The sequence below is a fragment of the Chiloscyllium plagiosum genome, unplaced genomic scaffold (assembly GCF_037043375.1).
Source record: "Chiloscyllium plagiosum isolate Xiang-an unplaced genomic scaffold, Cpla_swu_hap1 HiC_scaffold_20, whole genome shotgun sequence".
Classification (NCBI taxonomy): domain Eukaryota; kingdom Metazoa; phylum Chordata; class Chondrichthyes; order Orectolobiformes; family Hemiscylliidae; genus Chiloscyllium; species Chiloscyllium plagiosum.
Window position 1 is genome coordinate 17894199 of NW_028270158.1, and position 16873 is coordinate 17911071.

Genomic DNA, 16873 nt, shown 5'->3' on the forward strand with positions numbered 1-16873 from the left:
TTCAATTAAATTAAAAATAATACATTAAATGTCCTAATTGTCTCCGTGATTATGTTGAATACTGTAATTCTACAGATTGAACTTCAAATCCAGAAGACTGCAGGCCAAACCTGGAGGTGTGGCAGTTTCATTTTGTGTGCCTATACTGCGATATCAGCCAATTCAGGCACACAGTAACCAAAGATTATCTGTCTATTTTTCTCCCATCTTTCTTCAGTAGCTCAATGACACAAGCAGATTCACAGGCTTGCTTCTCTCCTGTCACAAACATGTGCTGCTTGTTTTTGTTATGTTGTGACTATTGAACTCTAAATGAAATAATTATCAATGACTGTGTTGAGCTTGATCCTAAGGTGTTTTTATGGCATAAAGTGAAGTCACATTGAACTATCATAGCATGTAAAGATATTAGCACATTTGTGTGAAATCCCATTGAAAATAATTGAAGAACGACCTTGTATATAGTTCATTTCATGGACTCAGAGCATTCCGAAGGACTTTACAGCCAATTAGGGACATTTGGAATTGTACTACTTATTGAAATGTAGGAGGCTAAGCTATCAATTTGCACACAGCTGGGTCTCTCACAACAGCAATTAGGTAATGAGCGTATTGTCTGTTCTAGTGATGTTGTTTCAGGGATAAACATTGGCCAGAGCACCATCGGGACCTTCAAAGTCTCATTTGGTAAAAACGGTGTGGGCCACTTGAGAGGACAGACAGAGCTTTGTTTCACATCACCTGCTAAAGGCAGCACCTCTGACGGTTCAGTGCTGAAAATGTCAGCCTAGCCTGTGCTCAACACCACCATCTTGTCAGAACTGCACTCAAATGAATTTCACACAAACATACTAACGTGTTTGAATGATAATGTCACAACCACAACTTTACATCAATAACCTGGAAGGCTACACCCGGTTACAAATATTAGGTATTAAAATAGATTAAATAGAGAAATAAAGAAAAAACTACAAGTCCTATATTACAGTTCTTCATAGTTTAAATTAGGAAAATAAATAAATAGTTAAAAGATTAGATATTTGCTGGCACCTCCATGCTGTCCAGAGAGGAGCAGTGTTGTTAAAGTTGCTAAGCTTTGGATGAAATGGTAAAGCAAGGTTCCATCTCTTCCCTCAATCAGATATCAAAAATCCCATAGTAGACTTCTCAAGAAGATATAGCTGTCAGGTAACAGCATTAGTTATTTATCTCATCAGCTCTCTTTGAATAATGGCTGCTTTTGCATTCCAGTTTTAATTCATCCACTATTGGTGGGCAGGTCTGGGGTCTGAACTCGAAGCTCTGGACTGCTATCTCTCCACCTCTGGTTCTTTCCTCCTTTCAGACACTCCTTAAAGTCTACATATTGACCAAGGTTTTGATCATCTAACCTAATACCTCCTTAAGTAGCATAATTGTCATATCTTGTCCGCATAACTGAAGCCCTTGGGCATATTTCATTACATTAAAGATGTTATCAAAACACAAATTGCTGGTGTTTTGCTACTTGCGGGACTTTGATCTAGTTTAATGACTGTTTTCTATGTTACAACTGTGCCTACGGGTCAAAATTACTTCATTTGCTGCAAACAGCAAGTTGTTCACTTCCTGTAGAGTTGCAGGCATTCAGAGGATGTTGGGGAATTTTTGTTTCTGCAGAAACCACAGACTGATGACATACAAGAGCATGGCCAGAGCTTGTGGCCTGCATGGTCAGAATAGAGGAAGCTGCACCAAGTTCCCCGCTAGTTTTGTGCACAGTCTGCTTTGCTGAGGCTACAGAATTCTTTTTGTTCTTGTTAAAGCTTTGTCCAGGACGAAAAGGGCTTAGTGTTAAATTGAGACAGCAACAAATTTCTTTTCCCACCAGTTTCCTACTCTGCTTTCTACAATTCTTATTCTTGTTTTCAAATTGCACTCTGCCCTCTTTTAGCCTGACAATTCTCTGAGAGCTTGCCTTCATTGCTTAGACCTTTGAATATGGGAATTGGGATGTCATGCTGAGGTTGTACAGAATATTAGTGAGGCCTCTTCTGGAATACTGTGTACTTTCTGGTCATCCTGCTGTAGGAAGATTATTATTAAATTGGAAAGGGCTCAGAAAAGATTTTACCAGGATGTTGCTGGGAATGGAGTGTGTTTCAGTTAGGCTGGACAGACTGGGACTTTTTTCACTGGAGCATAGGAATTTGAGGGCTGACCTTTATAGAGGTTTACAAAATCATGAGAGATATAGGGGTTTTTCCCCTGCAATGGGGGTGTTCAAAATTAAGGACCGTACTTTTAAAGTGAGAGGAGAAAGATTTTAAAAAGAACATGAGGGAACTTTTTTCACACAAAGGGTGGTTAGTGTGTGGAATGAACTGCCCGAGGAAGTGTGGATGCAGGTACAGTTACAACGTTTAAGAGGCATTTGGATAAGTACATGAATAGGAAAGGTTTGGAGGGATATAGGCCAAACACAGACAAGTAGGAACAAGATTGTTGTGGACTAGTTGGACCAAAGGGTCTGTTTCCATGCTGTATGACTCTATCTCAGTATGCCTGACTCCTAGCCCCTCTCACACCCATGCGCACACACACTCATGCACATGATTTTAGGTGATCCACATGGCAGCTATGTTATGCTCTGAAATGCCCCTTCTAAACCTTGGTGCCGCTCTAATTCTTTAAAATGTGCCTTGAATGCTACCTCTTTGACCAAGCTTATGTCAGAGGTAATGTTTAAGTACATTTTAAAGGAGAGGCACCAAGGTTTAGAGGGAGCATTTCAGAGCAGAGCTTGGCTGCTATAAAAGCCTCTGCTCTCATAGCTCAGTATCAACCCTTTTGATCATATATTGGTATATGTTCTAAGACACAAAAGGCAGTATCCATGATGCGGTTGTTAACCACTACCAAAAGAAAAGCAGGAACTTGCTGGTAACTCAGCTGAATGTAAATTAAGGCAGTGAGGGACAGGTGGAGGTATAGAAACTGCAGCCAGGTCCGCTCCTGTCGTCATCCAGCTTCACCTGATTCACACTTTCCCAGCTGGGGTCAGTGGAAGTCAATCATGATCAGGAATGAGGCCAATCCTGTTAAAACAGGCAGAGGGGAAGCTCATGGCTCTGAGAACTGTGGTGAATGTTGGTTAATTTAAGAAGGAAAGCAGTGGCTTTTATACAGTATCTTTCTCCACTTAAGAATATTTCAAAAGGCTTAACAGCCAATGAAGTATATTTTTGAAGTTCAGTTGACACTGTAACTTTGGACGAGTTAGCAAGCTTCCATGAGCAGAAATGTTGTAATGATTAGAATGTGGAGAAGGCATCACTGAATATTGGTGTCAGTTTGATTACCACTGCACTTTCAGTGTTAATTAACCTTGTATCAGTGATGTTAGCAAAATTTCCTACCTGCCTTGACTACTTGTTACTTTTGCCAACTGAGTATTAAAGAAATCTTAAACAATTACTACTTTCCTGACTGAGTAGATAAATCCCTCGGACATTTGAACAGACATGACATTTTGGTAACTTGTCATTATTTCATAGTTTCTTTTTTTCTCCCAGAAGAGTCTGAAATCTAAAACTCTGGTTAAAAGTAGCAGACCCTGCAGCCATAATTCCTCGATGGGACTTTGAATATTGTGAGCCGGATAACTGATTAGGTTCACAGGGCACTAAAGGTGCTTGCAAAAAAAGATAGTGCAGTGATTAATGCATCTGTAAATGCTCTGCACAGAAAAGCTTTGTTTAAATAGGGATTGCATAAACTTTCCATGGTCAAAACCTTAGTAGGAGGAGGAATAGTAAATTATGTTGAGTTGAAAGAGCAGGCTGTTTCAACATATTCTTTCTAGTACTGTTTCAGCTGCTTTTCTGTCTGAATTAGTTGGTGCAGATTCTTTTTAGACATTTAGAAAGTTAAAGAGCCAGTGCTGAATATTGACATCAGTTTTATTACCAGTGCACTAAAGTGTTAACGAACCTTAAGCTCAGTTGGTAGCGCTCTTGTATCAAAGCCTAAGATTTATGAGTTCAAGGCCAATCCAGAAACTCTAGTTTATAGACATGGGAGCAACTTAGTTGCTCAGTGGGGTCTGCACCCACTCTGAATAATCAAAGGGTAAGTTAACAGTCATTTTCCCGGTCTGCTGGCAAAATGGGTAACCCCAGTGTCCAGATAAACTATTGCACCATTGATCGGGTGGTCCACTGAGGGGCGTTTACAGAACTGCAAATCTCACTGCTAGAGAGGTTTTACATCAGATCAGCAGGACCTGCCTGAGTGGCCCCAGTAGAGGAGCAAGTGTTTTAAATTTCCTCCCAAGGGTGCCTCTGGAATGGAGATACCTACTTGAGCTCAATGGTGATGACTATTGGAGACATTATTGAGACTCCAAAAAGGTGGCTCAGTGGTTAGCACTGCTGCATCAGCGCCAGGGATCCGGGTTCAATTCCTGCCTCAGGCGACTGTGCAAACTCCACACAGAAATTCTCCCCGTGTCTGCATGGGTTTCCTCCGGGTGCTCCGGTTTCCTCCCACAGTCAAAAGATATGCAGGTCAGGTGAATTAGTCAAGATAAATTGCCCATAGTGTTAGGTGCATTAGTCAGGGGTAAATGTAGGGGAATGAGTCTGGGCGGGTTGCTCTTCGGAGGGTTGTGTGGACTTGTTGGGCCGAAATCTAAACTACCGACACATTGAGGTAACAATGTGCAGTGTCAGCCCGGTGACCTATCTCGTGGCTACCCATAGGAAGGTTACCCCTGGCCATCCGTGTGGCTCAGGATCCAGGTAAGCTCCCAGTTAGGAAGACAAATAGTATATTGGCCTTCACTGCAAGAGCATTTGAGTTCAGAAGTGGGGATGTTTTACTGCAGTTATACAGTTTTCTGGTGAAACCAGATCTGGAGTATTGTGTGCAGGTTTGGTCTCCCTATCTAAGAAAGGATATACTTGCCACAGAAGGAATTCAGTGAGGTTTGCTAAGCTGTAATGGGGATGACCGATTGCTTTAACTAGGCCTGCATTCACTAAAGGAAGATGGATGCGAACAGGTCTGATTGGGTCCAATCATATTCTAACAGGGCTGGACAGACTGAATGCAGAGAGGATGTTTCCCCTAGTTCAGGAGTCTCAACTAGAGGGTTATAGCCTCAGGAGATGAGGTAAATCATTTAGGACTGAGATGAGTAAACATTTCTTCACTCAAAGGGTAGTGAATCTGTGAAAGTCACTGAATTCTATTCAAGAAAGCGAGAGAGAGAGAAATTTCCAGATTTTAAAGGGATGGGGAGAAAATGGGAATATGGCATTGAGAAAGAGGGTCAGCAAGCTCAAAATTATCTACTCCTAGATTCTATGTTTCTACATCAGGACTCTCCTTACATCTAGAAAATTCTAGTCTCTACTACCCTGCCTAAAGCATTATTCTAAATATTTAATAACTTTTGAGTTAAAAACATTTTTTCTATGCATTAATAGCAATGGGGGGAAAATCCCTCAAGGCAATTTATTTGAATAAATGAATCAGTATTAAGTTGCCAGCATAAATAGCAGATCACCTGAAAATAATGTTGATTTCTGCCAACACACTGCTTTGAGACTCACTTGGCACTGGCAACAGTTCTGGTCCATAACCACATGCAAACTGTATTCTGACATTCAAATACAGTCCCACCCACCTTCCGTTTCTTTGTGACAAAACTTCTCTAAACAGTCTCACTTATTGCTTTCATCTTTTGTCAAAGTCAAGTTCCTGTTTCAGTGCTGAGGTTAGTTGCCCTTATTTGGAAGTAATAATAACTTCCAGTTCTGTTTCCTATAGCTAACTCATTGTTCACATTTATAGTGTTCTACAGCATTATTGAATAGCGACTGATTCAGTGTGACACACTGGTTATTAAAAGGTGAAAGGTTAGTGATAAATAGTCAAATAGCTGTACCTCTTGTACTGAAATCCTGCAGGGAATAAACTACATCCAGGCCTGGCCAATAACTGCAAGCCACCAGAAATATTAAGGTCACAAGTCCGAATTTACAACTAATACAGAATTTAGATAAATAAACAGGTCAACTGTTTACCTGATTCAGATTGCATAATGAAGTAAAAATGAAGTTTCAATTTGATGCAGTTAGGTTGAAACCAGGAACATGTTCTCAGTTGGCTGTGTCTATTTTGCTGTTGTATTTATCTCATTAAGATCCTCTCCATTCGAGGCTGAGAGGTTATGGTTTTCTTGACTCGATTGGCTGATTTGGGTTCATGCTTCACTGCCTTGCCTCTGAGGCCTTGAATGTTTTCCACGTAAACTGGAAACCAGGACTGAAGGTGGAGACATGCTTCAATCATTTCATAAAAGAGAAATGTCGGTCCTGGATATAACTGAGCTCATTACTACTGTATTTGGACTCCAATTCTTTCATCTTGGCTCTTGGCCAAGTTAACATTCACAGATGTTGGGGAAACGCATGTTATAAATGCTGACTTCTTGTCTCAGCAAGTTTGTACAATGCACAGTGTTTTATGGCACAAGCTTTAGCATTCCAGTAAGTGTACTAACAGGGAGATTCAAACTAGGAAGCAACAGATTCCATTTATTGGGCCCTTTTGACTTGGAGGAAATCGTATTAGAACAATAATGCAGCAGGAAGGAAAGGAGAATTTGAAGGCATTAAAAAAGAGAAAAATTATGCTCTAGAGTGTTTTTAAAACCGAAAAGCAGCAAGGTGGGGATGTGGGTAAGGAGCCCCAGTGGGAGGAAGCGTGATAGTGGAGCAGAATAAGAGGTGAAAGCTGATAGAGAGGATCAGGAGACACATGGCAGGAGTTTGTCACTTGGGTAAGGTGAGGCAAAACCACAAATTCTGTAAACAACACCTCGAGGCATAGGGAATCAATGAATGTTATGTAAAATGAGTATAGAATGGATGAGATAACCTGAACCACCAGGCTGAATGTATTTTATTTATGATTATTTCAAGATGTGAGTGTTGCTGGCAAGGCCATCATTTGATGCCCATCCTTAATTGCCCTTGAACCGATTGGCTTGCTGGGCCATTTCAGAGGGCAGTAACTTTTTTGTGAAGGCTGTTGGAGCATTCGAACCTGCACCTTGTCTCCTCAGCTAGGAACAACACCTCTTTAAAGTCACTGCTTTTATTTGCAGTTTCAGGATGATTTATGCAAAATGAATCTGACACTATCGACCAAAAGGCCAAGCTTGTATTATTTAACACCTGCTGAGCCCCTAGCTCTTTCAGTAGCCTTGGCAATGGCTGCTAACCACATTTAGGCCATCTTTCATGTGAAATTATACTCTCCAATTGTCACCAATGACATATGTGCACAGTGGTTAGCACTGTTGCCTCACAGCGCCAGAGACCTGGGTTCAATTCCTGCCTCAGGCGACTGACTGTGTGGAGTTTGCATGTTCTCCGCGTGTCTGCGTGGGTTTCCTCCGGGTGCTCCGGTTTCCTCCCACAGTCCAAAGATGTGCAGGTCAGGTGAATTGGCCATACTAAATTGCCTGTAGTGTTAGGTAAGGGGTAAATGTAGGGGTATGGATGGGTTGTGCTTTGGCAGGTCGGTGTGGACTTGTTGGGCCGAAGGGCCTGTTTCCACACTGTAATGTAATCTAATCTAAAATCTCTGAAAATAACTATCGTGCCAATGGAATTATTAATCCTCAGTTGCATGGCCTGGTGTTGAAATATCAGACAAGAGGAGATTTTGTGCTTGTACACGACGTTTTCTCTTAAGGGTGAATGTGAAATCTTATCTGTGTGCACTGTGGATTGAACAACAGGAAATGAAGCACAAAACTCCACATCCCTTAGTTAATGGATTCCCTCTTTTAGCCAAAAGTGAGAGAATGCTTTATTTCCTATGTAGTTAGTGATCCATTAATGATGTTGAATAAACATAAGACCTTTGAAACATGTAGTTTGTTTAGCTGTTCAAGTAATGTCAGAAAATGGACGTTTATCGTTACATGTAACCCTTTCCTCTTCAAAATATCCTGCTAACCAGCTGCTGTTATCCAGGATTTTTCTGAGAAGTAAATACTTTTTCCTTGCATATGTGTACTTTATTAGGTACTCTTCAGCCCAGTAAATTTGTTAAAATGTTTGAAGCAGCACAGGGATAGGATTTACAAACTTCCTGGAATTAAAGTAATCCCATCGTAGTGCAACAGGCAACACAGGAGAGAAATCATTGGTGAATTGTGTGGGTTTTCAGCGTTATTTGAAGACATTTTTATTTGTTAACATTGCAGATGAAGGTGAGAGGTCACACAATGAAACCTAACCAGAGGGAGTGACCAGTAGAGAGAATTCACTGTTGTGCACTCTCTTGAAATATTGCCCACTGTGCTTTAGGCTTTTTTTGTTTAACCATTCGTTGTTCAATTTATTCACGGTCACAGCTTGGACATATACAGTAAAATCAACAAAGTAAGGTCTGAAGTCTTTAGCCCTACCATGCTTCCTACAACCTTCCATTCCTCATTCCCATTGCTATTAAAAATATGACACTCAGCAAGCCAGCCCCCTTGTGATACATGAAGCCAGTGCTTTACAGACCTCTTCTCTATAATCCCATTTCAAGGCTTGAAGGTTGACAGGACCCTCAGTGAGATCTTTGAGAGTCTAGGTAGCCTGCCTGTTGGAGCAGGATTAAGACTGATGTAACTCCGAGCTTCCTGGTCGCTGTTGGTGCCTTGGAGCACATGACCCTAAAATTTCAGTTTGTGATCCCACGTTGATCCTGACCCCCCCCCACTTTGGAAAGCTCTGGATTAAGGAAGCATTTGGCTTCTCATCGTGTCCCTGAACTTCGGATAGTGATCCCTATGCCTTTCTCTGCTAACTTTCACTAATGTTAAAAACAATTTTCTTAGAATCCCTACAGTCTGGAACGAGGCCATTTGGCCCAACAAGCCCACACTGGCTCTCCGAAGAATATCCCACCTAGACCCATTTCTCTAGTCTATTACTCTACATTTCCCCTAACCAATGCACCTAACTTACATGTTCCTGAACACTAGCAATTTAGCATGGCCAACCTACACATCTTTGGACTGTGGGAGGAAACCAGAGACCCAGAGGAATCCCACATAGACACTGGGAGAATGGTGCAAACTTCACAGACAGTTGCCCAAGGCTGGAATCGAACCAGGGTTCCTGGCGCTGTGAGGCAGCAGTGCTAACCACTGAGCCACCATGTCACCCCTTCTTCTCACTTCTAACTTCCTGTTTTTCACATTTATCTGAAAATGGTTCCTGAATTGTTATTTTGATTTTGCCACATGGTTTTTATTTTTGACTTGCTTCCTCAGAAATTGCTATTTGTCCCAACAACCATGAGGTTCACATTTACAAGAAAGAAGGGTCCAAGTGGAACAGGATTCACGAGTTGAAGGAACACAGTGGCCATGTGACAGGTGAGACCCACTGTACACCATTCTGTTGTATGTCAGGTAGTGCAAGACATCTGTGTTCATACAAGCTCCCTGCATCAGAACAGACTTACAGCTTAGTGGCTTATCCATGATGAGCCTCAGCACAGGCCAGTCTTCTCGACTTTGGATTTCATGAAGCTGAAATTATTTAAAATAGTTTTCAAATAAATTATTGTAATAACATTCACAAATAAGGAAGGAAGAACATTTCATTTATATAGTGCCTTACACAATCACATGTGCCTTGAGGTTTTTCAAAGCCAATGTACTTTTGAATATTAGCAAGAGCTAATGCAAATAAAAATACCTTTTTATTTAATGGTTTAGTGTCCATACAGGACTCTGTCCAACGTTTCGGCTATTCTAAGTTCCAATTGTAATCATTTCCTTCAGTAGTTTAGAATCATTGCTGCTAGAATATATCATAAGTAACAGGATTACACTATTATACACCAATATAGAATGTATTCTGTAGAGATATTCCAATATATTTTAGGAAGCTTATGCCAGTGTAAGGTGTACAATATAGTTCAATGTATCACATACATGACATACACAAGTATAATACATCCAAAATATTTCAGGTTCCCCAAGACAGGAATGTACTGTAAACACTCAGATACGTTCCATTATAACTGAGATGCACATGCAGCCTGTACACACAGGCTTACTCTGAGGTATGGGCAGTGAGTACATGCAGTAAAATCCTTGCAATCCAGTATATACCTCAATATAACATTCAAGACTAGGAATCTCCAATAGTTGTATTAAAATTCAAAAACTTCAGTAAGTTGTGAGATAGAAGCACCTAATGTGAACTAAATGGTGTCAGACCAACTCACCTACATCCTCATCAGACACTGACAGTCTGCTCCAGCCCAAGTGGATTGTGCTCCTATTTATGTTCTTTAGGAGCCACCTACCTCAAACCTGATCAAATGTCAACCCATTCCTTTCTCTTCCATTTACTTCGCTAGTTTCTCCTTGTACCTTCATGCTATTCAGTTCAACTATTCAATTTCTTTTCAATTATTTACTGGAGTTATCAGTCATTCTCTTACATTTCTGTCTACAAACCATCCCTAGCTTTGGTCAGTTTTAGTTGCTGTTGATGACTTCTCATGTGGTGCAGGTATATTAAGAACTTCTAGATGCTCTTGAGGATCTATTCTTTCTTTCTATCTTGTGATCAATCCAAACCAATAATGTTGTTCTTGAATTAGGGATTGGCTGGGCTCCAGAGAGCAATCGAATTGTGACCTGTGGCACTGACCGTAATGCCTATGTCTGGACCCTGAAGGGAAATGTTTGGAAGCCTACTCTTGTTATTTTAAGAATCAACCGTGCTGCCCGCTGTGTGAAGTGGTCACCAAAGGAGAACAAGTTTGCGGTGGGCAGTGGATCACGAGTGATTTCTGTCTGCTATTTTGAGCAGGATAACGATTGGTGAGTTTGCAGCAACTGTAATATGAAATACAACCAAAGGAGCATCTACAGTCAGATCTTCTATAAGGCGATGTGCAATCCCATGTAATAGAAAAATCGTGCTTTAGAGACAGCACTGTGAAAGTGTTGGCACTGTAATTGTGTTACACCCAACACACGTTTTAAAGGTTCACATTGTGGAAACAGCGTCCCCAGTTTATCAATTGCATGACAGCGAATTTGTGTTGACGAAATGTGTGTTATAACAAAACGACCTGTCCAAAATAATGCAGAGCACAGAACTGCTTCTGTTCGTCAATAAACCATTAACAGTGAGAGGTTAGCCAATGTCTGCTGTTGGAAAGGTCAGATATTGCACAATTGATGAGCTTTCAGATCCTTGTCAGTCCCAAAGCACTGCAGAGACAACTGAGTATTTTTGAATTATAGTCTAAGGAACATGGTTTCAGTTTAGGCATAGCAAGTCCTACAAGCAGCAATGATTGTCTTAGATTCATTGGTTGAGGGATATGGTCCGGGGAGATCTGCTCTCTCAGTAGTGTTATGGGATCTTATGTGTTCCCTGTAGTTTAGTATCTCATCTGAAGGAAGGTACATCCAAAAACGCAGCACAGCCTCACTACCTCACTAAAGTGACAGGTCTATTTCTAGTCTCTTGAGTAGGAATGGAAGGAGGCTTCAATCCATAATCATTTGACTCAGTAAAAATGGTACTGACCAAGTTATTGTTGACATTACTGTTCTATCAGTGCACAGGCTGCTGCAACAATATAAAGCAAATGTTTTGAATTGAATCAGAATGTTATACTTTACCTGCAGGTACTCTCTACTGAAAACAGAGTTTCTGAAATTCCGTTAGGCAGTGCAAGTGTGCACCTTGATTATCCTAACTATCCACTCCAAGTTTCATTGCAAGGACCTGTGTTACTTAAGAAATTATTCAACTGTGATGTGGAAACTCCCTCTGTCTTGGTTATTCAACTGTAAATGTCTCGATTTAATGAGGGTGTTAAATGAGCTAAAGTGGAGGGGAGGGGGGGAGGGGGGAGAAGCTCTCCTCTCAGTAGTCAGGCCCATTGCCCAGGCACCAAGAATGGACACTCTTTGAGAGGAAATAATGGGCATCTTTGCATCTGGGAGAGCTGGGGTGGCATTTCAATCTTTCAGTATTCACATTGCAGCCTGAATCAAAACTCCCCCATTCCTAATGGTCCTGCAGCAGATGACTTTAGGCAGGTTGAACTGAGTTTCAGGGGGGGGGGGGGGGGGGTGAAGTTGCTTGATTTTAATTAACACAAATGTCACTTGGAGCAACTCCAAGAATTCTTAGTTGGGAAAATATCACACGTCACATTCTTTCCGAAGAAAGGGCTCTTCTGAGTTTGGGATTAAACCACCTTGAAGTTGCAGAGCAAATGGTGTTGTGATCAATCACGGCATATGCAAGTTGCTGGAGAAACCCAGCAGGTCTGGCAGCATTTATGGAGAGAGTTAATGTTTCAAGTCCAGCGAGCCTTCCTCGGGATGGTTCTAAAGATGAGTCACTGGACTTGAAACATTTACTCAGTTTCTCTCACCACAGATGCTGCCAGACCAGCTGGGTTTCTCCAGCAGTTTCTGTTTTTGTGTGTTTCAGATCTCCAGCATCCAAAGTTCTTTGTATTATTTTAGTGATCAATCTTGACTTTGGTACTTGGTGTCGGTGCTGGGAAAGTGAACACTTTCCTTGTCGAACAACTGTCGGCCAGGACTGAAGAAAATTCTTATAACGTAGAAAACAATAGCACTTCTGGTGCCTGCTGTTAGATTAAATCTTGGATTAAGACGAAAACTGTGTGTACCCAGGAAAGAATGAATGAAACATACTTAAAGAAAGTCTGGATCCTGTGTTCCACATCACATCAGGATTTCAACTTGCATTTTACAGGTGGGTTTGTAAACACATCAAGAAACCCATTCGTTCCACTGTGCTGAATCTGGATTGGCATCCCAATAACGTTCTGTTGGCTGCTGGATCCTCTGACTTCAAATGCAGGTAATGTACTCAAGACTTGATGCATTTATCACTTAAAATGTACTTGGCAAGATTTGAAAAATTAATATTCAGTCTGCATAATATTTGATTTTATAATTGAAATTCACTTTGTTAGGAATTCACTTCCCCAGCGTCTCTGGATTAGTAGTCCAATGGCTACTTACCATGACACCCATCGCATGTGTTATAATTGAATAGGCTTGTGTCTCTGCTGTGTGTATTCTACAGTGGAGTATACAATTTATATTCTACGAGAAATATGACGTGGTTGTGTTGGGACACGAAGCAGTTAGAAACTCAGGCAAGTGTATGATAAGGGAATAAAACTGTTGTAAATTATTGAAACCCAGGAAGTTAAAAAGGAGAAGCAAATTGTTTTTCAATATACAATAATGAGAAAGGTTGATTTTGTTCTTGATCACCAGTCCTTATCACACTTACTGTCTGTCTCCTATATTCACTGGTTTCCCTCTCCTGATTTCTTGCATTCAAGATTTCTCAGGGAAAGTGGTAATGTCACTGGATTAATAATCCAGAGTCTGGACTAATCGGTGTGATCATGAAACAGTCAACTGATTGTTGTAAAAACCCACCTGATTCCCTAATGCCTGTTATGGAAGGAAATCAGTCATCCTTACTTGGTCTGGCCAACATGTGACTACAGATCCATAGCAATGTGGTTGACTCTTAACTGCCTTCTGAAATGGCCCAGCAAGCCATTCAGTTCAAGAAAACAGAAGGAGCAGCAACAAATGCTGGCCTTACCAGTGATGCCAACATCCCATAAAAGAATAAGTAAATTAAAATTGATGTGTGCATTGAAATCTATATCTCCAATTTCGATGTCACAATGATTTAATCTGGTTTCATCTGAAGTTGCCAAGATAGATTTCAGTTGTTTGGAGCAGGGTGCTGGGGTAAAGAAAATCAGCCGCTGCTACCTACTCGTAGTTTGAAGCCTATTACTGAATGTCAGGGTCAATCTCGGCTGTGTGAAGTTCCATTAAAGGCTCTCACCAGTCCCTTACAGATCATATGCCATGAATTCAGGGAGGTAAAAACAATAGCACTGAAGCTTCCCTGTTCTCTTAACTGAGTTTCATTACTGTCTGTGGATTTTAGACAAACAACTTGAAATATCACATTGAGTCTGCAATGCAACATCCTTAAAGCTGAGCCAGAGTACAAACAAAGCAAAAGTAATATGAGAAAAACTTTTGTTGCTTTGCGAGTAGTAAGGGTCTAGAAGGCATTGCTTGGAAACGTAGTGAAAGCAAGTTCAATCGAGGCATTCCAGAGGGGCATTGGATTATTATTGATAAAATAATGTGCAAGGATATAGGGAAAAGGCAGGAGATTGGTGCTAGGTAAAAGAAACAATACAAGCATTATGGGCCGAAGTGCTTCTTTCTGTGTCATATCACTTTGTGATTCTGAGTCCACAATCATTGGATTTATCACCGCTCCAGGGCAGATAGAATCTCAAGAATGCACAGTGCTTGGCAGTAGCTAGCTGTAGGAATGTAGCCTCGTTGCCAGCATTCTAACTACATTAATTTGTTCTCATCATTAGGGTTTTCTCTGCCTACATTAAGGAGGTTGAGGAGAAACCGTCACCCACACCATGGGGTTCAAAGATGCCATTTGGAGAGCTGTTGTTCGAGTCCAGTGGAACTGGAGGCTGGGTTCACGGAGTCTGTTTCTCAGACAGTGGGAACCGCTTGGTCTGGGTCAGCCATGATAGCACTGTGTGTGTCACCGATGCCAACAAGAAGTCAATGTAAGCCTCCATTTTAATTCAGACATTCAACACAGTTAGAGAACACATTTTCATGAAAAAAGTGATTGAGGATGTAGTATCTTGCAAGTAAAAAGTACACTTTTTAAAAAAAAATTCAGACAGTATAGTAGTCTTATTTACCATCAAACTGACACCAGTGTAGAGCCCCTCTCATGCCTTGTGTTGATAGTGGTTACTTGTGATAGGATTAAAGGTCATTGGACAAAAGATATTCATAGTAAACCTTTTGAGGTTCAAGGTGTACAGGACTGCTGAGTAGGGTCCATGCGGCTACATATATCTCCAAATGAGAGATCTTGTTCCAGAGTACATGTTTTTATGCTAAAAGGCTTCTGCACCATTCTCTAACTCAATCAGGATAATGCACACACTCCCAGTGGGTATTCTGGTCTTTCCATTAATGTAATACTTATTGATTATAGGATAGAAAGTAGACTTCATTGTCTCTGTGTTACTGATCCAATGCTCACATAATGACCAATTCTGGGGATTAACCTCCTGTGTCCCCAGGAGATCTGCAATTTAGTTGGATCATTTCTCAGGCATCATTGACAGTTGCCTGAGGTAGGCAAGCAGACTCTTTCCTCTTTAACCCTGTTGAAGGGCTCCTCCGGAAGTTAATGTCTCTCGAAGTCGGGCAGGTTTCAGGCTGATTTTGCTCTGTTTTATCAGCAATGGGTGCATCCTAGGGATGGCTGCCCCAGTCATGTTCAGTTGGAAAATAATTTCCATGGAACCAGTGAAAGTAAGATCCCTTCTCATCTCTCCCCACCAATGCTGCCTGTTGAGCTGTTCTCCCAGTGTCTTACACTCCCGCCTAATGTCCACATCAACAAGGTTGCCAGTCCACATTCTTATCATATGTTGTGGGAAAACTGTCTGTGGAGTTGCAGCAGATACCTGGAGCTGACTCAGATTTCAGGTACTCCATTGATCTCCTCACCAAGGCATGATATGGCCTTTCACCCTGAAACCAAGTGCTGCTGAGAGTCTAACTTGTGTTCCTTTCCAGTCCTATTGATGACTAAAGCACATTGTTAGTGGTAAAACTTTGCTGCTCTTAAATGACTGTTGCCATATCTAACATTGCTATTTATGTAGCTGAGCAATACACACAAGTCCCAACCCAACTTGCTGCTGAGTTAGCTGTGTGCAGAGATCTACAGTAAGCCTCAAGTTGCCTTGCCATTGGAATGTTAATGTGTTGGGAAAGGGTACAGTTCGGATCTGTTGCAATAGTATCTCATTGAGCCTTATGGCCTTGTTCTGCGCTGTGATGCCTCAGAGATTTAGCTCTGTAGTGTTTAGAGGTTCCTGGGACTTTTTTCATTCTCTTTCTTGGTTTGCTACTGACCCGAGTTATTTTCTTTTGTTTACAGGATTGCTACCCTTGACACAGCATCTCTACCTCTCCTGACTGTTACATTTATCACAGAGAACAGTTTAGTCGCAGCAGTAAGTCACTTTGTAGAAATCCTCAGATACTAGACTCTGTTTGCAAGGTAGCAGAGTGTTGCTGTGGCCACAAAGGACCAAGCTGTTTGGAGGATATTTCTTCTCTGCAAACTTGGCTGACAGCTAGGAAACAGTAATAGTCAGTGGATACTTTTCAGGCTGGAGGAAGCTTTTGTATTGGCGTTCCCCCATGTGGTGGTATTGGGGCTCTTGCTTTTCCTATTTAAGGTTTTTGAGAAGATCTGTAGCTTGGGTTGTGGGTGAGGTAGTTGGTTAGGTCGCCGAGCTGCTGGGTTATCATGCAGCTGTTTTGTTACTATGTTGGGTAACATCATCAGTGCGACTTCTGTGAAGCGCTGTTGTTCTGTCCTGCTTGGTTTTATGGTCCAGATTGCTGGGGTGTACGTCACTTCCGGGTCTTTTCTGCATTGGTTTGTACACTGGATCTATTTGTGTTTGTTGATGGCCTTTTTGTCTGAAAACCAAGCTTCCACAAATTCTTTTGCATGTCTCTGGTTGGCCTGGCCTAGGATAGTAACTTGCCGTAGTTAAATTGATGAATTGAATTGATCACCAACAGACAGAGTGCTACCCAGGAGCAACTTCACTTCCTCCACGAATGCCTTAGACAACAGATTACCACAAAGCGCTAAACAACCCACAGGCCAGACACACGGCAGTACAG

At 41.4% G+C, this 16873-nt stretch overlaps 1 protein-coding gene across 1 annotated transcript in view; it reads left to right on the forward strand.

Moving 5' to 3' along the window:
- arpc1b (actin related protein 2/3 complex, subunit 1B) overlaps positions 1–16873 on the forward strand; it is a 32916-nt gene that overhangs the window by 7997 nt on the left and 8046 nt on the right. Inside the window, exons 3-7 of the mRNA XM_043711918.2 lie at positions 9329–9433; positions 10675–10897; positions 12825–12932; positions 14506–14712; positions 16113–16188. Of these exons, the coding sequence (XP_043567853.1) occupies positions 9329–9433; positions 10675–10897; positions 12825–12932; positions 14506–14712; positions 16113–16188 (719 nt within the window). The remainder of the gene's footprint in view (positions 1–9328; positions 9434–10674; positions 10898–12824; positions 12933–14505; positions 14713–16112; positions 16189–16873) is intronic.